The sequence below is a fragment of the Drosophila simulans genome, chromosome 2R, assembly GCF_016746395.2.
Source record: "Drosophila simulans strain w501 chromosome 2R, Prin_Dsim_3.1, whole genome shotgun sequence".
Lineage (NCBI taxonomy): Eukaryota > Metazoa > Arthropoda > Insecta > Diptera > Drosophilidae > Drosophila > Drosophila simulans.
In genome coordinates this window covers 4,451,878-4,471,279 of record NC_052521.2, presented here as the reverse complement: position 1 = coordinate 4,471,279, position 19,402 = coordinate 4,451,878, and the positions used below count along the sequence as shown (strand labels likewise).

The 19,402-nt window shown below is 45.3% G+C and overlaps 5 protein-coding genes and 2 non-coding genes across 9 annotated transcripts; 5 read left to right on the top strand and 2 right to left on the bottom strand.

The window, feature by feature from the left end:
* Positions 1–2,861: 2,861 nt before the first annotated feature.
* On the top strand, positions 2,862–3,947 carry LOC6733328. The gene is made up of 2 exons (XM_016167375.3): positions 2,862–3,780; positions 3,838–3,947. Exons 1-2 carry the CDS (start codon positions 3,086–3,088, stop codon positions 3,929–3,931), a joined length of 789 nt encoding a protein of 262 aa, XP_016026242.1. The 5' UTR covers positions 2,862–3,085; the 3' UTR covers positions 3,932–3,947.
* A 2,236-nt stretch (positions 3,948–6,183) lies between these two features.
* Positions 6,184–6,257, top strand: Trnat-agu. The gene has a single exon. It is a non-coding gene; the product is annotated as a tRNA-Thr (tRNA).
* Positions 6,258–6,532: 275 nt separating this feature from the next.
* LOC6733325 (dynein light chain Tctex-type protein 2B) lies at positions 6,533–10,294 on the bottom strand. 3 transcript variants are annotated; one of them, XM_039292794.1, is made up of 3 exons: positions 10,186–10,294; positions 7,445–7,774; positions 6,533–7,373 (listed from the first exon to the last, which is right to left on the bottom strand). In XM_039292794.1, the coding sequence occupies exons 1-3, from the start codon at positions 10,200–10,202 to the stop codon at positions 7,208–7,210; spliced, it is 513 nt and encodes a 170-aa protein (XP_039148728.1). In that variant the 5' UTR covers positions 10,203–10,294; the 3' UTR covers positions 6,533–7,207. The 3 variants fall into 3 exon arrangements, with proteins under 3 accessions (XP_039148728.1, XP_039148729.1, XP_016026241.1); XM_039292795.1 differs by lacking the exon at positions 10,186–10,294 and adding an exon at positions 8,286–8,426 and having other exon boundaries at positions 6,533–7,396; XM_016167568.2 differs by lacking the exon at positions 10,186–10,294 and adding an exon at positions 8,286–8,426.
* Trnat-agu lies at positions 6,980–7,053 on the top strand. The gene has a single exon. It is a non-coding gene; the product is annotated as a tRNA-Thr (tRNA).
* Positions 10,295–10,861: 567 nt separating the features above from the next.
* LOC6733324 (protein late bloomer) lies at positions 10,862–12,609 on the bottom strand. The gene is made up of 5 exons (XM_002080347.4): positions 12,426–12,609; positions 11,710–11,877; positions 11,496–11,648; positions 11,131–11,313; positions 10,862–11,073 (listed from the first exon to the last, which is right to left on the bottom strand). Exons 1-5 carry the CDS (start codon positions 12,483–12,485, stop codon positions 11,002–11,004), a joined length of 636 nt encoding a protein of 211 aa, XP_002080383.1. The 5' UTR covers positions 12,486–12,609; the 3' UTR covers positions 10,862–11,001.
* Positions 12,610–13,362: 753 nt separating this feature from the next.
* LOC6733323 (protein late bloomer) lies at positions 13,363–14,817 on the top strand. Its single transcript, XM_002080346.4, has 5 exons — positions 13,363–13,516; positions 13,583–13,756; positions 13,834–13,986; positions 14,160–14,357; positions 14,413–14,817. Exons 1-5 carry the CDS (start codon positions 13,457–13,459, stop codon positions 14,485–14,487), a joined length of 660 nt encoding a protein of 219 aa, XP_002080382.1. The 5' UTR covers positions 13,363–13,456; the 3' UTR covers positions 14,488–14,817.
* A 439-nt stretch (positions 14,818–15,256) lies between these two features.
* LOC6733322 (polypeptide N-acetylgalactosaminyltransferase 3) lies at positions 15,257–19,373 on the top strand. The gene is made up of 6 exons (XM_002080345.4): positions 15,257–15,784; positions 16,091–16,191; positions 16,549–16,729; positions 16,789–16,955; positions 17,405–18,663; positions 18,721–19,373. The coding sequence occupies exons 1-6, from the start codon at positions 15,651–15,653 to the stop codon at positions 18,880–18,882; spliced, it is 2,004 nt and encodes a 667-aa protein (XP_002080381.1). The 5' UTR covers positions 15,257–15,650; the 3' UTR covers positions 18,883–19,373.
* Positions 19,374–19,402: the final 29 nt, after the last annotated feature.

Below are 19,402 nucleotides of genomic sequence, written 5' to 3'. Positions count from 1 at the left end.
CCCCAAGCCGTTTCCATGGCCTGGCATTTAAGATAAATGATCGCCTGCCAACAATGCACAAAGAGTCACAAAAAGTTTGGTCACGTTTGTGCTATTTGGCGGCCAAGGCATATGCTGGGAGTCCTCGGATTCCGGGATCCTGGGATCCAGGGGGTGGCTGTCTAGCTAGCTTGCATCCACCTTGGCGCAATTTTAATATGTTTATGTGGGGGTGGCCAGGGGCTTAAAATTCAAAACACATGCTGCAGCTTAAACGTTTTAGAAATCTATTTTTCAAAGAAACACATGACAGCTTGGTGGGCGGGCCAAGATGGCATGTGTGCGTGCGAATTGCATTTAATTGAATCGTCTGAGCAGCAGGTGAAAGTATTTTTAAGTATTTCCGTGCAGCGAGAAGAACGCGGGAGTTGGAGACCAGTCCGACATTAGGTTGGAATTACGGTAATAGACCCATCCAGATGGTATCCCTAGCTATCAGGCATCATATAGTAATTGTATTATATATATAGTATGTTTCTTAAGCCATATAGACTATAATAAACTAAAACATCTCTAACAATCTAATCCATCTAAAAGTACAACATTTTCTATGATGCAACATCAAGCTTATAACAAAATGTTGCGTTATCTAAATTGCTAGTACGAATAAATGGTTAAATACAGCATGAATTTAATTGTTCCGCCAATAAATTTGTTGAACAAGAGAAGAGAAATAATATAAGTATAACTAAACTTCTGTTTTTTGATTAGATTTACGTTCTACATTGAAGGTTCTCCGTAAGGATACTTGCTTAGAAAAAATGAATTCCGCTTAAATTTCAGTTTGGCACAACCCCTTGCAACCGCTTCCCATTTCCGAATCCGCCACTTGCCACTGCAGTAAATCGCTGCCACATATGGCAACTTTACAAGTGGCTCGCGTCGCCGTCTGCGCGCACAATTCAAATAGAAATCAAAGTGGGCGTTCATGAGTTAAACACTCGAGGAGGCACGAGGCAAAAGGACCAAGCACCAAGAACCGAGGAACCGGTACCATGGAGAAGGAGCCAGCGGAGTGACAAAGTCGCTGAAGCCCAGCGAGCTGAAGGCGGGCACTTGTGGTTTACGACCTGGTTGGCAGGAGACGTATCCTGGTGGCAGGAATAAAATCACATATGCCTGAGGATGGCTGGGCAGGATGGGAGTAGGAATACCCTGAAATGGCTGTGCCATTTCTTTCCTGCTGCGGATGCTGTTGGGAAAATTTATTATTCTCGTCTAGATGAGTTCATTATGCGAACAGCAGTTGCCTGTCGGGGCGCTGCCTTTGAATGCCGAATGCGAAAACAATTTAATTTTATTGTTTTCCACATAAATTCGCTCCGAATTATGCATTGTGTAAAAAACATCATATGAATCTGAGTGGCACCCGCACACACATGCGATGGCAGAGATTGCTGGCCATATACCATATAATTGAGTCACGTTTGCCCAGGGATTAGGTTTGTTGTCTTCTCCGCTCGGGTCCCAAAATATTCAGATTTATGCCGCGAGTGGAAACTTATTGGGAATTGCCATCGTGTGATTTATGGAAGCGACAAGCGCACATGCATAGTAAACTTTTCAAAGCAGAGCGATTCGATTGGAAAGCGGAAAACCCTAAGCTCAACTCACATCGCAGTTGCAAGGGAAATCTCGTGGATATTGCGAACTCAAACCCATGCTCCTGGTTTCAGCGCTTTTCATTCCATCATGGTTGAAGAGCTGCTAAAGCTTATCACCATAAAGTAAACTGATTTTAAGGCGGATTCAGGCCAAAAAACCATTCTAATTAATCGAAGATTAAGATTGCTTATAGAGCGAATTTCATAGTTTAAGTTTCATTCTCTTCCACCAAGATGTCTCATAAATTAGAATTCAACTTTAAGATCTCATTTCCCACATTTGAACTAAAGCCTCCATTAAGACCGCAAATAAACCTATTTCTGAAATGATATAACAACGCCAAGAGCCGTATGCATGGCTACGTGATTATAATGCCAATAGCCCAGATCCACCAGCAATGTGGAGCACACGGAGGATGGAACGAGTCCCGAGGAAAGAGGAGGATTGGGTATGGATAGCAAGAAAAATCAAAATTCGTGTTGGCATGCAAGTTCGATGGCTGCCATCCTGCGACGGGCGACCGGAGCGAACGAAATTAAATTTATCTGTATCAGTTCCACCGCCCCAAGGATCGGAGGAGAGAAATTCCGGAGGACGGAGCACGGCGAACGGGGAACGTGGTCCTGGAACAGCTGCAGCCGGAGATGAACACATGTTCGGACAAATTCATCTGGCATGTCACAATGCGCAACGGTATGCAGAAACATCCCAGAGGGTAGGACATTGTTATGGAAAAGCCCAAACAGGCTCTGGCATCCTAGTTTCTGGCCCGGGTGCAGATTGCACGTGACAGGACTCGACGAAAAGTGAAACTTGGCAAACATTTTGTTGAAACACTTTGGGGCCGGGCGGGGAAACATCATCCCCCGGCTCAGTGGCTCCAAAATCCCCCTCGCTGGAGCGGTAAGTGTCATTAATCAAATGCCGCCCAATAATTTCCAACCCTTTGTGCGGCGCAGTTTCTGAAATATGAACTTTTTGCTGTGATGAATGCCGGCAGTCATTAATAAATTAGGGGTTAAAATGCCATAACAACGCCGAGGGACGAGGGATACGGGATGCGGGACACACAGCGTTTTGGCAGCCGCTGAAAAGTTGTTTATTTAATTGAAAGCGAAACGAGGGGGCTAACAGATTCGCTTAACTCAATTAAATTGGGAGCCAGGGAGCAGGCAGTGAAATCAGTTAAACTTTGATTTAACGATCCAAACACTCGCTGTCAGGCCCATATCATATTAAGCGAAACTAAAATTAATTTGGGAGGAAGTTTATTTCATGCCATAATAGAAAGCCACAGAAACCCAAAACCAAAAGTCAAAATTCACTTTATTGTCATATAGACCCTGTTGACTTTCCTACAATTATATTTCTCACGAAACACACAAATTCTAGAACTCCATCGCTTTTACATCCCCTTTGGTAAAATCGCGAGGTGAACGCCATGTCAGCATGGAAGATAGCCCCGTGTCGAGCACCGGGTCTCCCCAAATTGGACGAGCAGGAGGAGAGCGACCTGCTGTCCAGCGGCATAGATTCCAGCGACGCAGAGGAGGAGACCGATCTGGATGCCGCCTACGATGAGCTGGAGGAGATGAAGCAGCGCCTGATCGCACTGCGTAATAAGATAATAATCACAAATCCAGATGCGTGCAAGGATCTGAAGGTTCGGGAGCTCTGGAGCACAGAGGGCGCGGAACTGCAGGAGTTGCGTGACCAGAAGTGCCAACTTATTTGCCGACTTCAAGAGGTAACCCAGCACCTGAAGGACTCGCAAAATGAGCTCAAGGAACTGGAGGGTTGGCGCTGCCACCTCCAGTCCCGCATCCATCAGGCAAAGCGGCAGCTTAGCCAGTTCGAGGACTTCAAACTGAAGGTCATCCACCAGTTTGGGCTGTGCCTCGAGCGTTGGGAGAACCAGAAGACATGCAAAGTGGACTACACCACCTACCGCAAGGAAATGGAGGCCCACATCCTTCACGCGGACAACGTCCGACAGAGCGTGGTACACCAAAAGTGCCACAAGTCCTACAGACGTCGCATCCGCGTCGAGCTCATGCTGATCCGCGTTTTCCTGCACAATCTCTTCGAGGCGATGGTCAACGACTTTAAGTTCTTCAGCCGCCAGATGAGCATTAAGTGGGTAAAAGCCACCGCTCCCACCAGTATAAAGCTATAGTCCTCCTTCCGTTTCAGCTTCTCCATTGGATCCATCCCTGCCACAGACCCCACAGCTCCGGAAACTCCAAACAACACTGTTTCTTCTTCCGACCAGGAGAGCCGCAAATAAATGCTCCAGCAATTAATGCTTTAATTTACATTTTATTTTCGCGGCCCCTCTGCTTGTAATGGCCTGGGAAATGTCGCCCAATTAAGGTTATTGAGGTTCCGCGGACCTAATGGCCCTTTTGTGGCCAATAATAATTACAAAATTTCAACTCGAACGGAACCGTCGCGGCCATCATTAAAGCCTAGCTATCACGGACTTTCCGGTTGCCTAATCCGACTTTCGACGTCAGCCAAATGTGCTGGCATTCCCACCAGGATAAGATGGCTAAATACGAAACGGCATCAGATAAAAACAAAAGCAGATTTGTCTTTCCCCATCCGCGCTGCGAATCGAGGCAATCCGCACCACACACTGAAACCGAACGGAGCTAAGCTGACTGCCTCGGGCTGAAGGCCAGCAGCCAAGGCTGAAATCCTTATCCTGCTCCTGCCCCTGATCCAACTCCTGCTCCATTTCCTATTCCAGCTCCATATCCTTTTCGGAGGTTTTCGAAATGCGTAAAAACTCAATTGCTGCGCATTTGACGAGGAGGTTGGCGAAGGGGGCTGGAATCCGGGATCGACATGGGTCCCGGGTTGAGTGAGATGCTAGATAACGCCGAAATGGAATGGCGGGGAATGGTCTCCGCTGGCGAAAACGAATTTATTGGAGTCATGTGCTAATGCCAATGCCAAATTGCAAGGTTACAAGCGTTTAGAGGCCGAATTCCCAACTTTACCACGAACGTAGCATACACTTATAAATCTAACAAGTATGAAAGATATATAATGACATATAATGTTGATTTTGATCATAAATCTAGCTGAACGTAAAATCAGATTTCAATCAAATCAAAAATCGGAAATTACGTCAATCATTAACTTTTCATTGTTGCATTTAACATTCAATCAAATCAAACTTCTGAAATGAAGTTAGTAATTCCATTGTTCAATGTTAAAGTTATTACTGTACTAATCCTACTGATGTACTAATTTTCAGTTCATTGTACCAAATATAGTATTCTATTTAGAAACATCCTTTCCATATATCACACATACACCCACCAGAGGAGAGTGCGCAAACAGAGATGGAACATGTAGATACACGAGTACAGACACTGGCACAGGACAACGACATCGGACTGCTGGCGTTACAAGGCTAAAACACAGGAAACGCATTAGATACCTCTGCCCGATTCGCAGTGGCAGCGCGAGCGGTGGACTCCCCTTTATCCCGAGCCCCACCGATGGAGCTGGGCTGGCGCGATAAAAATCTGCGTAAAGTGATGCGGCAATTTGATGAGCAACTAAGTTGGGCAATTAGTTGCGAGTTGCTGTGCGTGTCCAGCTAAACTGTTGCTGGGAGCTGGGAAACAGATACCCAACTATTTGCTGGACTGACGGTGGAAATGGACTTGGAAAAGGCCGAAAAGTTGGCAAAGTGATTTATTGGGACAATGGCCATCCGCAGGGAAGACACCGATACAGATACAGATACAGATAGTGGTGGATTGATCGGCAATTTCCAGGCCAATTTCCACACAATTCCCATTCACATGACCCCTGGCACCGCGATGACATTCGCTTCTAACGGAACTCCGGCTACTTAGCCATCGCCAGCGGTTTGGATATTCGTGCTCTTGCTGCTCCACTGAACTCTTTGACAAGCCCGAGCTGCGGGGAACAAAAAGAAATGAGGCTCACCGACTTGCTAATAAGCCGATGCCGACCAAAAAGAATGAAAGGAGCTGAGCAGAACAAGCGGGTTGCCCCGGGCTGCTCCCCAGCAATTCCAAAGATACATTTCGAGTGCCCAAGTTTGCTCTGCTCTTCGCAGTGTGTGCGAGCTAACCGCAAAGTACAAATAATTTCCATTTGGCCAAGGCGGCGGCATTTGCATATTTCTTCAGCCCAGCCTCGAAAAGACAAACATGCCCGTCGGCCAGTATTTAAATAGCTGGCAGATACGTCTACTTATAAATACTTTTGTCGTCTTCGCTGGCAAACGATACGGCATACGGCACAAGTTGTAGATAAATATGGCATAGATTACATAACTAGTTCTGCTCTGCGCCGCTAGAAACTTTTTCCGCTCGCCCGCAGACGCCACGAATACATACATCGGATATCCCCAGCACAAGCACCCATAAGCATAAGTATCTGAGTATCTGTTCACATGGCGGACGGTTTATTTATGAATTTGTCCACAGACTCACATTCTGCTCGACGACAAACGTAGCTTGAATGCGGCATTCTCAGCAAGAAGCTTTCGAGGGCGCCGTGGCTTAGTTGGTTAAAGCGCCTGTCTAGTAAACAGGAGATCGTGAGTTCGAATCTCGCCGGGGCCTAACCCTTAGAACGTTTCTGGGGGTGTTTATTTTTTTAACCCCATGAACCCCTATTGGTCCGCAATAACCACCGATATTTGCTGTGCTCCTAACGACTGTTTGTTATTTCCCTCGACAGATGGCACTGTGCTCCAATTGCGGCAATAATTGTTTCAATAATCATTAAAATATAATCTCCACCCCCTATGCAATCAAGTACTGTGTGTATAGAAAGCTTTATAAAAAGCTCAGCATCAAACGGAAATGTTTTTGTATAGAAATTTACATTGCAAATATAAGAAATTATCATTATTATTTTTTTAAAAGAAAGCTAATTCCAATTCATATCAGATATTTCGTATGTATAGACTATGTAAGATGAAAAATCTTCCAATTAGAATTAATAACCTATTTAATGGTTTCTGTCTACTCTTTTATAACAGTTGACAGTATAATAGTTAAGTACTTCCAGTATAACAGTTTAAAAGTAAACGTAAACGTGCAACTTAAAAGCTCCTTCCTTACCGTAAAATAGAACTTCCTAATCTGAAGCTTTCCGAAACGCGTTTTCGTAGGCTGCGCAATCTAAATAGAACAGACCCTATCTCTGACATACCACCATTTATCTTAGATTTGAAACAACTGAACAAATAACAATTTCTAAATTACATTTTCCAAAAAAGAATTCGAAATGGATAGTTATTTTTTCTTAAATTGAGAAGTTCCACGGCGGTTGTCACAACGGCGCCGTGGCTTAGTTGGTTAAAGCGCCTGTCTAGTAAACAGGAGATCGTGAGTTCGAATCTCGCCGGGGCCTACAGAAGAGAACAGCGTTCTGTTCACTTTTTTTCTTCCAATTATTTTTCTAATTATTTCGAATACCTAATAAGTTATTTTAAGTCAACACTTTGCTTAACCTAAACGTAATTAACAAGCAACTACAGACAATGAAGCTCACATCCACTTCGCGACTAATCCTTATAGACCAGATACAGCACAACGATCATGAAGTACGTGGGCCGCTCAAAGACCAGCTGGGTGAAGTTGTCCCGCTTCTCGTCCATCAGGTGGCACATGCGCTGGTAGACGCCCTGGTTCTGCTTCTCCACGATCGACAGCAGACAGACGATGCGGTGGCTGCGGATGCGATCCAAGGGTATCTTGGGGCTAAGTGATTAGGTGGCAGATTAGTTTGTGCCGCCACTTACCGCCTGTGGTTCAGCTTCTTGACCCGGTCGCGTATCTCGGCCGCCAGACCTTCGGCCAGCTGCAGAGCCCGCCAAGAGTCGTAATTGCGGCTGAAGCGGTCCCACAGCAGCCGCTCCTCGATGCAATCTTCGATGATCTTCTGGGCACGTTCCATATTGAAGTTGGTGTGAAAGAACTTCCAGTCGTTCTTGGGCTTCTCCTTCCGTGGCTCCCCGGCCTCTGCGCCGGTCGCCTCCCCTTCCGGATTTTGGGCCGCTCGCCTCCTGCTCAGCATCGACTCCGAGAGCAGGGCGTTCATCCGGTTGGTGGTGCGCACCGATGCGGTTATCCTGCGGATTGTAATCGGGGTAATTGATTAGTCCCTTGTTACGAATTACCAATCAGAATTCGATGGAAATAATAATCACGGGTCAGACGTACACACAGAGAAAAGGGGTTGGGGTAAACGAGGAAACTCTGTTATGGAAGAACAGCTACTAGAACCTAAAATATATCTTTTTTGAAGTATTTAAGATTGTGCTTATTTAACAGATAAATATATCTGATAATGAGAAAACTCTTGGCTCCCAGTATTACCCTTTTTCTCAGACACTTCATTGTTTTTTACAGTCCAACAAATATGAATACTAAATAATGAAAGGCTTTCTCCTTTTTCACAATATGTACAATCAAAGTTACAAAATATCCATCATTGTTTGATAATTTCACAGCGAAACATGTTTAATCATTTGAAGCCGTGTGGTTGGACTTCATAAAGTCAGTGGTTCTATTAGTTTTTATAGTGTTGACTGTCACCCACGATGGAGTTGATGTACCCCTGATTTGCCGGCCGATTCGTACCGCGTTTTCATGGTGTTCCAGGAGGTCATGGTGTTCCTGCAACCGATGGGCTTCCGTCTCCGGAGCTCGCAGCTCTGCCAGCCGGCAGCGGGAAAACAAACACCGAGCGCTGCTATCTGCACACTGACAGGAGCGACATGCCGACACGAGTCCTGCCCATCGACAGGGCCTCCAGTGGGTGCTCCGCAACAACGGGGAACGGATGGGGTATCCACACGTCGTCAAAAGTTCATTGAAGCTTTGTTGGTTTAGGTCCGCTATCCAGCCGGACTAGGGATGGCATAGTTTCGTATATTTTGCCTCGAGCTATCAAGGGGTTTCCCGCAAACATCTCACGCTGCCATCGCCGACTTCCAGTTGGGCCTCGGCCTTCCGGCTTGCGTGCCGCTTATCATAAATCCACTGCCGGGGCGCTCCAATTGCAATCCGCCGGATGGCGGCGGAGACGTGGGTGTCATCGCCACCAGCCACTCGGCAGGATTTACACGAAAGCCGAAGCCCGGCTCAGTCAAAGGCAAAGTGTTGCCATATGGACGTGCGGGATGGGCGAATCACTGTGCCCAGGCGGCACGCGATTCCCTCTGAAGTTGATGACTTCTGATCGGCTGCCCTGCGACACCTGGGCGCGGTCGTAGCGGCCAGGTGAGTGTCTTCGTCTTGGGCGCGAACTTTCGAGCACCTTGATTACTTTTATCGCAAAAGTTTCGCTCGCTCGGCGGCAGCGTATGCAAACTTCGCGTTGGCGCGCAAAATTCAATCTATCGCCATCCATCTGCAGGCCCATATATATGAAGTTATTAAATTGAAATAACTGTCAAGTCACGTGCATGGAGCGCGGAGTTGATGACTCCTCATTGCGCCCAAATGGGCGATACAAGTGGCCGGGAAATGAAGAGGATCTGAGCATTCCACGAAGGAGCATTCTTGGGGTAGGGCAAAAATAACAGCTGCGGCCACGAGAATAGCATCAGTTGCTGGGGGGGAAATACTTAATTTATAATAGGCTACCACGTTATTGCATTGCTGCTGTTTATTAAATTGTCTTCTAAATTATTTTAAGATCCCTACTCAAAATATCCTAATACCTTAAACAATTATTTAAGAATTATTTCTCAATATTATTAGAAAATGCCAGACTATAAAGTAGAGGAAAATATGTATATAAATCAATTATATCAACTATTAGATTGTACGGTAAAGATACATCTATATAAATTTGTATATCATTTGAACTGATATCAAATTCAATTTCTGAATAAATTAAAGTAACACAGAAAATAGTACCAAATGGTGCGTTTAAGACCTATTTTGGTTTGATAGAGACAATTCAATTCTGACAGTTTTATAAATGAATGGGTTTCGATACAACTGCTAGACTTTTCAAATTAGTAACAACATTTCATAATTAATGGTTGTCAGATTAATTATATTTCTAGCAGCTTCTGATTAGTATAAGAAAACTGATGATTGACTCCAGATTAAAAATGAAATGTCGTTTATTGGCATGGGTCTTCAATTTGCTTATTTATCCGCCCGGCTCACACAAATCCATTTTGGATTAGCCCATAATTTCCCAGGGCACGCACTCCTCTAACCGCCAAAACGAGGGGGCACCACGAATCCCCAACTAGTAACCAGGTGAATAATTTCCAATCACAGAACTTTTCCCGACTCATGCCAAATGGATGAGGGATTCGGAACGGAACAACCGAATTTGTGACAGTTTCCGTGTGCGTGGGCGAAAATTAAGCAACAGCTAAGCAAATTAAGCAATTTGTACCGCCGTGCTCCCCGCAAATGGGCGGAAATCGGGGGGCGTGGCCGCACGAGCGGCTCGAACTCATTAGCACCTGAGTGCACGCGACCCGCGAAATGGGACTAGAAATGGCATAGAACTCACGCTTGCATGCGACTCATGGCAGCGGCGCCTGGAAGTATGCTTCACTTCACCCAGGCGATGGGGATAGGATTTTCGGCGAAACTGCACGAATGGAACTCACAAATGAAACTGGCTGAAGGCTCCGGCTCCAGGAGCTCGGAAGCATAAAAGCGCAAATGGCATGCAGGTGAAAGGAGGAGGCGAAAGGGTTGAGCTGAGTCCTCCAACAAGGTGTACGGTGTGATGGTGATTGGCTCACGACCCCAGACGGCGGGCCAAGGGGTTTGGGCCAAGTGGAGGACTCATGTCACTCGTTAGCTGGTTCGGCTGCGATTTGATTTGAGTTAGCATGTCTAAGGACAACTCAGCGGCAATTTTCGGCCCGTGGAGCCACCGAATGTGTGCCAATGTATTCTAAATTGTGTTTATTTTGAGTAATCTGCAATCCGACTTAGGCACATCTCGCATCTACACACCCATCGCCTGACTTCGCCAGACAGTTTGGCAATTAAAATTGTAGGTTGCCAGCTGTCGACGCGCCGCATGCAAACCAAATAGCTTCTAAATACGTAGATTTTAGAGTACACGGCGAGAAAAACCAATGACAAGAGTCGGCACAACTGAAAATTCACTCATATTAACTAATGAAAATGTACGTTACATAAATACACCAAGACCCCGAAACGAATGGCTCCCATTAAAGATGTAAAAGCATTTATTTTCATTTAACTTAAAATTGTATATTTTAGGTATCAAAAGAGTGAATTGACAAAAGTGTATGTACATATATACAAGACCTTCTACTACTATTATTAATAACATTATTCATGCGATGGTTCAATACGCAGAGCGTCGTAGTTCATTCCTTAAGGACACTCCCATGATTGTGGAGAATGTGAAGGCACCAATCTGTAAAATACAAAGTATTTCAAGCGAATGAAACCAATAACTTAAAGCAAATCCCACCTCAATGACCATCAGCATCCAGCCAACAATCTTTGGACCCTTCAGGAGCTCCTCGTACTGGGTCTCCATTTTGGCCAGACAACCGTCCTTGTAGGGCGTATCATTTTGGTCATAACAGCTACTTGGAACAGTTATGGAGGCGTCTCCATAGTCCTTTAACTTGTATATGCCACAGCATTGGTACTGGAATTTAAAATAAATTAAATTGAAGTTCAAACTAGGCTAAATTAAACTTTAGTTATGGATAATAAGCTGAATACTATCTGTTAAGTTAGAAACTATGATTCAAACAAAAAACCCTAGATGTGCATGTGCATGTTTTTGATCTTATTGATTAAAAATCTAGTTAATGCTACTAAACTTACTTGTATCTGGTACTCGGCCATTGCGTCGAAGGTGTTTGTCTGCTTGGCAAAGGCTTGTTTCAGTTTGGTAATGGAGTCTTCTTCGAAATGCATGCGGAAGACAAATAGCATGACTATTGAGACGATCAGCATTACCAGCATCGAGGTGGCGTACTAAATCGCAGAAAAGGTAATTAGTAGATGAATAATATCGTATTTCACAGTAAAAACTCACCGCCCAGGTAACACAGATGCTCTCCTTAATGGCACCAAAGCATCCGAAGAACGAGAGCAAGAAGACGATGGACCCAACGGCGATGTACAATCCCAGGATGAGTTGGTCCTTTGGAGCTATTTGATCGATTGCTATTACATTGACCACAATGGTGGCGATGCCCAGGACCTGCAAATGAATCAATTTGTTTTAGGAACTTTCAGACTAGAACCCACGGCAAAGTTATGGCTGCTCCAGTATAATAGATTTATAAACACATTTAGATCCCTGCTCCCATTAATCATACCCGCCCACCACTTGGCCCAGATAACGTCGACAACCCATGAGCTGACTCACAACGTGGGTTTAATAAGTTAGATTGAAGCTTTATTAGCACTTTGTAAACAACTCATTGTTACCAAACCATCGCTGAATAAAGAAAATTTCTCAACAATGATAATGTCTTATCTTTGTTGCCACCGAAACTCAAAATATTTATCTACGTAGTATAGTAAATGTAAAGTGTATATCAAATTTATCTTATATTTAATTAATCTTTGCTTTTTGTTCAACTTTATGGTAAATCTTCTTCGTAGGGTAAAATTCGATCGTCATAATGAAACCTCGAAAACTAAACCACTTAATTAAAGCTAAATGTTTTATTTATATCATTTTATAGAGCGCGATTTTCGGCACAGAGATGGAAACATATGATAGATGGACAATAATCAACTTACCGCACAAAGAAAATTGAAGAGGAATGCCAGATACCTTATCATCAGCGGTGACCAACCCATGGCGTAAATAGCAATTCGACTACGCGTGCTCGTTTTTCAGTAGTTACTAATTTTTATTTCGATGGTTACTCCTAGACGGCTATTGCTGTACTAAATAGCTGGGCAAATACGAGTGTCGATTGGGTTTTGTTTGGGTTTGCCATCAAGTGTGAGAATGCACTGGGAAAAGTAAATGTGTAGCATTAAATTGTTCGTTTAATTCAACAATACCATATAATGTACAATACAATACTTATGCTAAAACATTATTTTATGAGTATAGATTTATAGACGGCAACTATCAGATTAAATGGTTCTTTATACTTTATAACTTATTTTTTTCAGGTGCAACACATGACATTGCTCCCAACTGATTAACGCCGAGATTAAGTTCGCTTTCCTCTCTTGGGAAAACCTCGCTGACCATGAAACCAGCCAGACCAAGTGCCCCAAATCTGATAAGTAACTATGCTCTCTCCCAGAAAGCTATCTTTATTGCACTTCTGAGTTTAGGGTGGACACTGTTCAATGCCTGATAACACTTCTATTAATTTATCGCTTCGAATATGAATAAGTCAACTAATACCTTGAGAACGAACACTTAATACCCTTTGATCGCACCCAAATATTTTTCTTACGTCCATGCTAAATATGTCCACCTGAATCACCCCTGCCCATTGATATTCCCTCGCTGTTTGGGCGGGTGAACCAATATCGAGCGAATTTCCATGCTCAAGTGCTCATCAAATACAACAATTAGGCAGGGAGCGACCCTCGTCTCTCCGCTCGCCAGTGGATGGGAACCCAGCTCTTCGCGGAGAGCCTTATCAGCCCACAGGCCGGGTACTTTTGATAACTCTAAGCCTCATTGGACTGCGCCGTTGGGCGTTTGCTGTTTGGTTTTTGGTTTTTGGTGTTGGGCGCTGCCTTTCAGTTGATTTCCGATAGCGAGTGCGAGTGTGGCCCAAACCGACACCTGAAAATCGAGCAAAATGAGCTGCGGCACGAAGGCATTGAAGGTGTCCTCCTTCGTTTTGGACTTTCTGTGCTGCGTGAGTTGTTATCACCACATCGCCAACTGATAGTATATTGTAATAGGCCTCCTCTATCACTGGCAGGTTTTGGCGGCACTGACCATCGCGGCTTGCTCCTATGCCCTGATCGCCTTTAGCCACAGCGTGGCCATCCGGGTGCCCTCCATCCTGGGCATCGTCCTGGGCGGCCTACTCTTCTTCAGCACGATCTTCGGCTGCATCGCCGCCCTGCGGGAGAGCATTCGCATGACCTGGATCGTGAGTAGCGCTCTATCTAGTACCTAGTGGCCAGGTGACCTCAAATATTAACAAGATCGTCTCGCTTCGCCCAAAAGTATGCCGCAATCCTGCTGGCCCTGGTTTTCAGTCAGATCACCGTGATCTTCGCCCAACCCATCAACTTTGAGCTGCTGGCCAACGAGACCATTTACGACGCCTGGCAGGGACAACTTTACCACTCGGGCAGCATGTCCTACTTTGAGATCAAGGTGAGCTATGTAGGGATCGTTGGAACCATCTCATATAAAGCAGACATGAGTTCCATTTTCACTTTCTCGGAAAAGGCATTAGGAAAATGCTATCAGTTTGTGAAATTTTATCGAAAATATTTCGCAAGCTTGTTATCTTTGTTTAACCAAGTACTAACCGGCTTTTCTCTTAGTATCACTGCTGCGGACAGACGGGGCCCGCGAACTATCCAGACAGTGGCCTGGTGATTCCGCAAAGCTGCTACTTCAACCAGAACGCCACGGTGAGTGCGGATCTTTATACGGTTGGTTGTGACCATCAGTTGGCAGCGGCTTTCGTGAAGGGAACTCGCTGGGAGAAGATCACGGACTGGTCCGTTGTGGGTGTGGAGGTAACTGCATCCGATCACTTGCGATCCTTCAACTCACATTCCAAATGCTCCGCAGATACTCACCGTCATCATCGCCGGACTCCTGGCTATAACCTTACAGAATGCCGAGCGCCGCCGTCTTTACCGATAAGAGCTGGTCTTAAGTTTCTACCAACAGTATTAAGAGCTGTACGAATGTGAAAGTGTTCCTAGTTAAGGAGTAGTTGCCAGAACATTAATACATTAAATTGGTAAAGTTAGTATATTTCAACCTTATTTAAATCGTTTAATAGAAAAAATCAGTCAAATACTTTTAAATACAATAAATTAGGCACACTTAAACCGATTCGTGGTACATTTGGAATGTTGTGTTGCATTCGACGTGCGCCTCAAGCAGTTTTTATATGCTATTCATAATATTAAAACCCCTTAAACTAAACTACTCAACTTATGGAAAATACAGAATTGAAATAGTATGACTACAGCACTTAAATAGTCTGGTAAATATTTTAAAAGTCTAAGACCAGGCGTAGTTATAAAAAATTTAAAACGATTTAATTTATTAAACAAATATACAGTATATTTGAAGTTGCATTTAACTTAAATTTGCTTGTTCAGCAGACTTAAGTTCGATATCAACGCGCGCCGATAAATTTCTTTTTCACCACAACTATCGAGCCAGTGAAAACAGCTGATTGTTCACAAGTGATGCTAAGGTGCTGCTAAAATTTTTTTAATTAAATACACGACTCACATTTTTTTTCATTTGTGCACAAAAGAAAGATATCAAAAAGATATCGTTTAAACAATGTATATATCATTAAAACATGTTTTACTTGCTATTATACCGAAGCACCTTATAGAGGCGAACCATCTCTAGATCTATCTGGAAAATAGCTAGACTCACAGCGCCGCTGGTTTCGAACAACTGATTCCGTGAACTGTTGTCAAAAGTGCTGAAGTGCTGGAGAAAGCAGTAGAATGATAAGTTTAGGCCGTATTTGCACAATTACTGAGTAACTAGTGACAGCCGAACAAGCGCCATGTATTCATAAGCACCTGCCGCGCACCTGCCAATTGGAATTTAAAGCGGCCCCGGAGCAGAAGCGCCGCATTTCTTCGCCGAGCGTCCGCGGAGTCGTCGGATCAGATCGGATCGGTTTGGATTGGATTGGTGACTAAAACAGTCGGACAACAACAGCGGCTTGATTAGTTGGCAGTAAACAGAGCTAGCGAACGCACCGGTCATTCACACCGCACCGTTTTGGCCAGAAGCAGTTCCAGTATTGGTAGCCAATAAGCCAAGCCACAGCAATGGGTCTCCGATTCCAGCAGCTGAAGAAGCTCTGGCTGCTCTACCTCTTCCTGCTCTTCTTCGCGTTCTTCATGTTCGCCATCAGCATCAACCTGTACGTGTCCAGCATGCCGGGCGGGGACGCGGAGATGCGGTGAGTAGTCGGCCCGGTAATTAGCAATGGGCCCATTAGGACGCGCCGCTCGGATTGCACAACTTCCCCTGGGGCCCAAATGGGTTGCAAAATGCAAGTGTTCCAGTCGAGTGCCTCGCCTCCGCGTTTTTTGGCTTCGATTGCCGAGGCACTTTGCATTCGATTTGGGTCTTGGGTCTGTGTTTGTTTTGCCATCGCTTCGCGTGATTCGATGGGCCATTGTAAATGCTAAGTCTTAATACCGCTCCATTGTCACATCTTGGCTCATTTGGCTATTGTGGATCACTATGCCGATTTCCCGCACAGTCATCCGAAACCGCCGCCCAAGCGCCGCTCCCTCTGGCCGCACAAAAACATCGTGGCCCACTACATCGGCAAGGGAGACATCTTTGGCAACATGACAGCAGGTGAGTGAGATGGTTCCACCTGATCATCATCAATTAAGGTTGGTCATTGGGGTAATAAAACAGTTTATTTGTCTTTTACCATTCCCAGTTACCCTTAGTCATCAATATTTAACTGTCCCATTAAATGGTTTCATTTGATTTTACTTTCTGCACAATTGGTTTAGGCCCTCGGGAAATATATTAAAGACTTCTTTTATTACCTTAGTATCATTTCACTTTCGACGCATTAGGGAAGAACTGACGAACTTTGTTTTGAAACTACAGCCTTGGTTGCACCATCGTTGATGGAAAATACCTAGAGAGAGTTTCCCTCAAATGACACAACGTCAAAATGCATTAATCCCCACTCGCTTGCAGACGATTACAACATCAACCTGTTCCAGCCCATCAACGGAGAAGGTGCCGATGGGCGACCAGTTGTGGTGCCGCCTCGCGATCGCTTTCGCATGCAGCGCTTTTTCCGGCTTAACAGCTTCAACCTGCTGGCCAGCGACCGCATCCCACTGAACCGCACCCTTAAGGACTACCGCACACCTGAGCAAGTAGAAGCCTTAGCTTACTGCGAACCTTTCCTAATGCATTTCTTCTCCTGCGCAGATGCCGCGACAAGAAGTACGCCGGCGGTCTACCCAGCACGTCGGTGATAATAGTTTTCCACAACGAGGCCTGGTCCGTGCTCCTGCGAACCATCACCAGCGTCATTAACCGGTCGCCGCGCCACCTGCTTAAGGAAATTATCCTAGTGGACGATGCCAGCGATCGCTGTAAGTCTGCATAGTATAATTAATGTATATTCCAAGAATTCCATCTGTGTGAAATAGTAGTGCCGACCTTGGGCGAAGTTTCTTAATTTTGCATTACCTTAAGGACATTTGGTTCTATTGCTAGCGTACAAGTCCTGCGAGTGGTAGAAAGTTTGCATTCTATTTCGCCAAAGGAAACTCAAATTTTTTAAGAATGATGATGATGATTGGGATGATTCACAATATTTGTTTCTTATCTTGAAAACGGTCAGTGGTATAAGTAACGTTGTTGATTCATTAAAAGTAATTTCTATCCTTAACATGCTAGAAAGTTAAAAATAATAAGAAAGAAGCATAACAATTTTATATGTAGTAAAAGAAACATAACTCTTGGAATTTACATATAAATGACATACATTATGCGTATCTGTATATAATGACTTGCTTCCTAATCAAATGTTCTTCCAAAGCTTATTTAAAACGTCAACTGGAGAGCTATGTGAAAGTGCTGGCGGTGCCCACGAGGATCTTTCGCATGAAGAAGCGCAGTGGCTTGGTGCCTGCCCGTCTTTTGGGAGCCGAAAATGCTCGCGGCGATGTGCTGACCTTCCTCGACGCTCACTGCGAGTGCTCGCGGGGATGGCTGGAACCACTTCTTTCCCGCATCAAGGAATCACGCAAGGTGGTAATCTGCCCGGTAATCGACATAATATCCGATGACAACTTTAGCTACACGAAAACCTTCGAGAACCACTGGGGCGCCTTCAACTGGCAGCTGAGCTTCCGTTGGTTCTCCTCCGACCGTAAGCGCCAGGCAACGGGCAACAGCTCCAAGGATAGCACTGCCCCGATTGCCACGCCAGGAATGGCCGGTGGATTGTTTGCCATCGATCGCAAGTACTTCTACGAAATGGGATCCTACGACAGCAACATGCGCGTTTGGGGCGGCGAGAATGTGGAAATGTCCTTCCGCATTTGGCAGTGCGGCGGTCGTGTGGAGATCAGTCCCTGCTCGCACGTGGGTCACGTGTTCCGCAGCAGCACGCCCTACACCTTCCCCGGCGGCATGAGCGAGGTTCTCACGGATAATTTGGCCAGGGCCGCCACTGTGTGGATGGACGATTGGCAGTACTTTATAATGCTGTACACCTCCGGACTGACGCTGGGAGCCAAGGACAAGGTGAATGTTACGGAGCGTGTGGCGCTCAGGGAGAGGCTTCAGTGCAAACCGTTCTCCTGGTATCTGGAGAACATATGGCCAGAGCACTTCTTTCCAGCTCCCGACCGCTTCTTCGGCAAGATCATATGGCTGGACGGGGAGACAGAGTGCGCCCAGGCCTACAGCAAGCACATGAAGAACCTACCAGGTCGTGCTTTGTCACGAGAGTGGAAGCGAGCGTTCGAGGAAATCGACAGCAAGGCGGAGGAGCTGATGGCGCTGATCGATCTGGAGCGGGACAAGTGCCTTCGCCCCCTCAAAGAGGACGTGCCGCGCTCATCTCTGTCTGCGGTAACCGTAGGCGATTGCACATCTCACGCCCAGTCGATGGACATGTTTGTAATAACTCCGAAGGGTCAGATCATGACCAACGACAACGTCTGCCTGACCTACCGACAGCAAAAGCTGGGCGTGATCAAGATGCTGAAGAACCACAACGCCACCACTTCGAATGTAATGCTGGCGCAGTGCGCTCCCGACTCGAGTCAGTTGTGGACCTACGACATGGATGTAAGTGTACCACAACTACGATCATTGAATTAGTGCTAAAAATGTATTCCTCCACAGACCCAGCAAATATCTCATAGGGACACAAAGCTCTGCCTAACTCTCAAAGCGGCGACTAACTCGCGCCTCCAGAAGGTCGAGAAGGTTGTGCTCAGCATGGAGTGCGACTTCAAGGACATCACACAGAAGTGGGGCTTCATACCACTGCCATGGCGCATGTAGAGAGTAGGATGCCATGCCGGTGCCAGGACATTTAATCCAATAACCCTGCCAGCAACTTTTTAACGCAATGTGATATTTATTGAAATTGTTTTAACGAAATTCACTCGTTAATTTGTTTATGTGAACAGTAACCAACCCACAAGCACACGAACTTCAGACACCTGCAGTCCTGCTGTCTATCATAGCCTGATTTCACTGTCCCAATTTAATGAGCAGCAGCAAAATATGCGTGGCAGTGAAACCAGGCTTTACCAAACAATCGTACACCGATACAGACCCACATGAATTGTTTTTAAAACACACTAACCGAATGCGTGGGGGGAGCTTTTCTCCCGCCACGCATTGCGACTCTATAGATCTAGATAGCATAGTGGTATGCTATATCTACGTCATATTTATTAAGAAGAGTTAGGAAATTTTTAGCTGTACTTACTACCCTCGACCTTAATTTTTATATCACTTGAATAAAGCAACCGAATGTAGAAAGCGTCGCTGCAATCTGTTTCTCTTTCCGTGTCTG